The sequence below is a fragment of the Muntiacus reevesi genome, chromosome 1, assembly GCF_963930625.1.
Source record: "Muntiacus reevesi chromosome 1, mMunRee1.1, whole genome shotgun sequence".
In the NCBI taxonomy this organism is placed as follows: domain Eukaryota; kingdom Metazoa; phylum Chordata; class Mammalia; order Artiodactyla; family Cervidae; genus Muntiacus; species Muntiacus reevesi.
In genome coordinates, this window is record NC_089249.1 from 216364482 (window position 1) to 216370481 (window position 6000).

The 6000-nt window shown below is 40.6% G+C and overlaps 1 protein-coding gene across 6 annotated transcripts in view; it reads right to left on the reverse strand.

Annotated features, from left to right (window-relative positions):
• UIMC1 (ubiquitin interaction motif containing 1) overlaps window positions 1-6000 on the reverse strand; it is a 120215-nt gene extending 114215 nt beyond the window's left edge. For 2 of the 6 annotated variants that reach the window (XM_065918246.1, XM_065918252.1), the window contains exons 1-2: window positions 5715-5862; window positions 3829-3940 (exon numbers count right to left, since the gene is read on the reverse strand). In XM_065918246.1, the coding sequence (XP_065774318.1) occupies window positions 3829-3940; window positions 5715-5744 (142 nt within the window). In that variant the 5' untranslated portion in view covers window positions 5745-5862. The other 4 variants (XM_065918249.1, XM_065918251.1, XM_065918250.1 and 1 more) reach the window with 4 other exon arrangements.

Here is a 6000-nt window from a genome sequence, read left to right on the forward strand (position 1 = left end):
TAATCGGCGTATCTGAGGTTGTTGATATTTCTCCCAGCAATCTTGATTCCAGCTTGTGATTCATCCAGTCCAACATTTCTCATGGTGTACTCTGCATAGAAGTTAAATAAAGAGGGTGACAATATACAGTTTTGATGTACTTACTACTTTCTAAATTTTGAACCAGTCTGTTATTCTATGTCCAGTTCTAACTGGAGCTTCTTGACCCACATAGAGGTTTCACATACCTTCACATATAGGAAGGTAGTCTGATATTCCCATTTCTTTAAGAATTTTCCACAAGCTGTTGCGATCCACATAGTTTTATCATAGTCAATGAAGCAGAAGTAGATGTTTTTCTGCAATTCCCTTGCTTTCTCTATGATCCAGCTGGTACCCGTGGAAGTTCTCAGCTCCTGTACAGTTAAAGCCTAGCTTGAAGAATTTTGAGCATTACCTTGCTAGCATGTGAAATAAGCACAACTGTACAGTAGTTTGAACATACTTTAGCATTGCTCTCTTTGGGACTGGAATGAAAACTTTTCCAGGACAGTGACCATTGCTGAGTTTTCCAAATTTGCTGGCATAAGGAGTGTAGCATTTTAACAGCATCACCTCTTAGGATCTGAAATAGCTGAGCTGGAATTCCATCACCTCCACTAGCTCAGACAATCAGAGAAGGCACTGGCAACCCACTCCAGTACTCTTGCCTGGAAAATCCCATGGACGAATGAGCCTGGTAGGCTGCAGTCCACGGGGTCACTGGGAGTCAGACAAGACTTAGCAACTTCACTTTCACTTTTCACTTTCACACATTGGAGAAGGAAATGGCAACCCACTCCAGTATTCTTGCCTGGAGAATCCCAGGGATGGGGGAGCCTGGTGGTCTGCCGTCTGTGGGGTCGCACAGAGTTGGACATGACTGAAGTGACTTAGCAGCAGCAGCAGCTCAGACAATACTAAGATGGCAATACTTCTCAAATTGACATACACTGTCAGTGCAATCCCTAATAAAATCCTAGTTGACTTTTTTGGTGAAAACTCACAAGTTGACCCTAAAATTGACGTGGAAATTCAAAACAATAATTGAAACAATCAAAACTATCTTGGGGAAAAAGAGTTGATGGACTAACACATCCTGATTTCAAAATCTAGTACAAAGCTATAGTAATCAAGACAGTGTGGCACTGGAGCTAAGAATGAATGCACATATCAGTAGAACAGAACTGGAAATATACAGTCATATTTACAGTCAACTTATTTTCAACAAGAGTGCCAAGACCATTCAATAGGGAAAAGAATCATCTTTCTAATATATGGTGCTGGAAAAACTGTACAACCAGATGCAAAAGAATGAAACCTGATCCCTACCCTCACACCATACAAAAATTAACTCAAAACAGATCAAATACTTAAATGTAGAAGCAGAATTATAAAACTCATAGAAGAAAACGGACAAATTTTTACAAGCTTGAATTCGATAATGGCTTCTTATATATGACATCAAAAGCACAAGCAACAAAAGAAAAATTAGATAAACTGAACATCAAAAATCAAGAAATTCTGTGCTTCAAAGACACTATCAAGAAAGCAAAGGGACAGTCCACAGAACTGGAGACAATTCTTAAAAATCACATATGTGTTAAGGAATTGTACTTAGAATATATATACATATATATTCTTATAACTCAAAAATAAAACAGCAAATAACCCAATAAAAATTAGTCACAGACTCTAAGTACACATTTCTTTAATGATTATTTATAGATAGCAAATAAATGGGTGAAAAGATGCTCAATATGATTAGCCATTAGGGAAACGAAAATCAAAGTCACAATGAGATACCACTTTACACCCAGTAGAATGGGTGTATAATCAAAAAGATAAACAGTAACAAGTGTAGGCCAGGATGTGGAGAAACTGAACCCACATACACTACTGACAGATATGTAAAACAGAGAAGAGTCTCTGGAAAACAGTCTAGCAGCCCCTCAAAATGTTGAAATTAGAGTTACCACACAACACAACAATTCCACTCCTACGTAAACAGCCGAAAGAAATTACAATTTATGTCCACACAAAAACCTGTACATAAATATTCACAAAGCAGCATTACTCATGAGAGCTCCAAAATGCAAACAACCCAAATGTTCATCAACATATGAAGGAATAAATAAAATGCATATCAGATCCATACAATAGAAAATTATCCAGCAATAAAAAGAAATGAAGCAATGATACATTCAACAACACAGATGAAGTGTGAAAACATTATGATAAGTAAAACGAAGCCAGAAAGACCACATACTGTATGATTCCATTTACATGAAATACCCATAGTGGTAAATCTAAATACACAGACAGTAGATCAGTGATTGTTTACAGCTCAGGGGGATTGATACTGATGAATTAGGGATGTGGAATTTCTCTTTGGGGTGAAGAAATGTTCTAAAATTGATTGTTGTGATGGTTATTACAACTTTGTGAAAATACTAAAAGCCAATGAATTGTACATTTTAAAGGGTAAATTTTACGGTATATGAATTATATCTCAATAAAGCTGTTTAAAAAAATTAAGCTACGGTGACCAAGACAGAACACTAGTTACCTTTGGAGTTAGTTACCTTTGGAGGGTACTAACTGGAAAGGGCACAGGGGATCCTTTTGAGGTGTTAGAAATGTTTTATATCTTGATTTGGGTGGCAGTTACATGGATGTACATATTGAGCTATACAATTAAGACTGGTTCATTTCACTATATGCAAACACTACTTTTTTAATAATAAATATTTGTGAGTGAATGACTATTTTATTTAATCCTTATAAAAACCTAAGAAGTATATATAATTATGAGGAAACATAGGTTCAAAACCTGCCCAAAGTCACAAGGCAGGGACTTGCACTTCTATCTCTCGACTCTAAATCCTGACTCCAATACTCCACGACTTAATCTTTGGATTTCTGATGTAAGATATGACACATAAATATTAGATGAATTGGTGGCATTTGTGGTAAAGAACCCGTCTACCAGTGCAGGAGATGTAAGAGACACAGGTTCAATCCCTGGGTCAAGAAGATCCCCTGGAGGAGGAAATAGCAACCCACTCCAGTATTCTTGCCTGGAGAATCCCATGGACAGAGGACCCTGGTGAGTTCCAGTCCATGGGATTGCAAAGAGTCAGACACAACTGAAGTGACTTAGCATACTTTATGCTATATATTTAAATTATAAAATATAATTCAATAAAATGCTTAAATTATATATATTTAACTTATTGAATGCTACAGGCACAATATTGAATGCTAAAGGGCACAAAAGGCTAAATTACAGGTCTAAGGAAACAAGTGCTACATGGAGAATAATAAGACTTGCGGTGATCCTTGAATCTAAGAGAACAGCTTGAACAGGACTTGGAAATAGGGATAAGTATGGGGTCAGACAGGAGGAATCATAGTGCCCTAGGAAAACATCTTACACAGAACAGTTTTCATCTTTTAAAGTGTTTCCTGTACATTTAATTATTGAAACCAGTATGTTCAAATCTGATAGCAATGGTGCTACACCACCAAATACATCTAATTTCTTAAAAGATATGTAACGAAATAAAAACTGTTCTCCTTAGCACAGAACCATCTACAGGCTCAAAGTGGGTTTTCAAAGAATCATAGTAGATAAGGGATCAATAAGCATTAGGTTAGAGGCACCCCACAGACTCCAAAATTCCAGTGCTTCATGACATTTAGCCACACTATTCCCATGGAAATTCTAAGAGTAAAAAAGGTCATGTGCATGTGTGCTAAGTTGCTTCAGTTGTGTCCAACTCTACAACCCCATGGACTGTAACCTACCAGACTCTTCTGTCCGTGGGATTCTCCAGGCAAGAATACTGGAATGGGTTGCCGTTTCCTCCTTTAAGGGGTATTCCCAACCCAGGGATTGAACCCATGTCTCCTGCAGCTCCTGAATTGCAGACGGATTCTTTACTGCTGAGCCACCAGGGAAGTCCCTAAAGAAGTCGCTGTTCAGTCAATTTAAACAAGCACTCTAACATAATTGAACTCCTAAAGTTGCCATCTTTCAAAATGAAAAAAAAAAAAAAATCACTAAAATAATGGCTTATCTTCAATTACTTGAATAGAGGCTATAGAAGGAATTACCACTAAGTGTCTGCAAAGAAGGAATAGAGTCTAGATACCAACACTCTCTTCTCAATCATAACAGAAACAAAACGTCTCTTAAAGAATGCACAGGCAGGAAAGACGACCCAAAAATGAGACTTGTTATATTACAGTTGGTAGTGTCCTTGAAAATCTCCAATTTGTAAGATATTATTTGTCATTTTTGTTCAACACATCCATCAGTTTGATCTATGTGAAGATCAATCACTGACAAGAAAATTTTAAATCTTGACATTCTACCTACCAAACCTGTCAAAATTGCTCTGAAAGCCTGGAGGCATAGGAACCTTAACAGTCCTCTCTGATTGAATGACTTACTTCTAAATAAGTTACCATTCAAGAAATCTGGTACCAAGCTCTTCATCAACTGATCACATGAGCTTTACTGTTTCTCCAATTTAAAAAAAAGTAAATGCACAACTACACACACACACACACACACCCCCTGATGCTCTATTTCCCAGTTTATACTCAGCCTCAGTTTAAGACAAGTGTGTAAAAACAGAATCCAAACACAGTGAATAATGGTTATTTACTGGGTCCTTGGACACTATTTTAGGCACCTCAAAAGCATTATAGAGGTTATTCCTCCCAAAAACTCTACGTGGTAGGTTTCATTATTTTAGGACACTTTTATCATGATTTTACACGTTAGGAAATTCAAAATCAAACATCTGGTAATTTCTTAAATTCAAAACGGGAATGCTGATAATTGAAGCACAATGTATCTGATTTTAAAAAGGCATTTTTTGATTCAACTAAAAGGCACTGCCTCTGACAGGAAAAAATAAAGACAGTAGACTTTCACTTATTCATACTCAGTGACTATATACAAGAACACTTGAGTCAGGCTGGCTGGATTCAAAACCAACTCAACCGCTTACACCATGTGTGTCTTTGATTCTCAGTTATCTAATACATAAGTTAACGAGGGTAAGAGTACCTATTGCATAAGACTGTAGTGAACGTTCAACAAATGTGTATCTGTAAAAGGCCTGAAACAGTCTATCATCGTACGGAACGGAAACATACTACTACTGTGGCAGGGGGAAGTGGTAAACGACGATAAGGATTCCCAAGAAAAATCTTAATTTCTGGGCAAAATAACTTAGACCACTAACCAAGAGAAAACAGTAGCCTGGAGTAGATAGGGAGCGTTGAGGAGAAAGGGGGTGGGGGACCCAGTTGACCTGACTCCGAGAGAGGTCCCGGCTGTGAGGCCCCACGGAAGGAGGCGACATAGACGGAGCCCCCTCCCTGGCTGCTCAGCGTGAGGAAGACGCCTTAGAGGGGTAAGCGGGGACCGGAGCCGGTCCCCGGAGACCCAGAAGGGCCGAAAGGGACCCGGGGAGAATGAAGGCCGCATCGTCGGTTTGAGGGGAGCGGGCCCGGCAGTCGAGGAAGGAAGACCATCCGGGATCCCCCAGCGGCCCAACCGGCGTCCCGAGGGCCCTCCCCGGCGTCCAGAAGCGCCCAGTATCCTGAGGGGCCATCCTCGAGGTCCTAACGGGCCTACCCTGGCGTCCCGAAGGGCCGTCCTGTCAGAAGGCGCCCACCTTAGCGTCCGAAGAGATCCGCCTCAGCATCAAGAGAGTCCTAACCACAAGTCACAGGCTCCGCCCCGGAGAAAAGTGGGCCGCGCCCCCACTGAGGGAGAAAAGGAGGCGGGAAGAAGGCGGATGAAGGTGTGCCGAAGCGACTGGTACTCACTGACCGTCCGCGCCGCGCGGATGAGCCCCTCCTCTCAGGTCCAGTGGGTCGCGAGCTCCGGCAGCACGTCAGGAATCTGAGGCGGGCGAGCGCGCGCGAACCTGAAACACCGCGGGGTTGCGACGCGCTCTC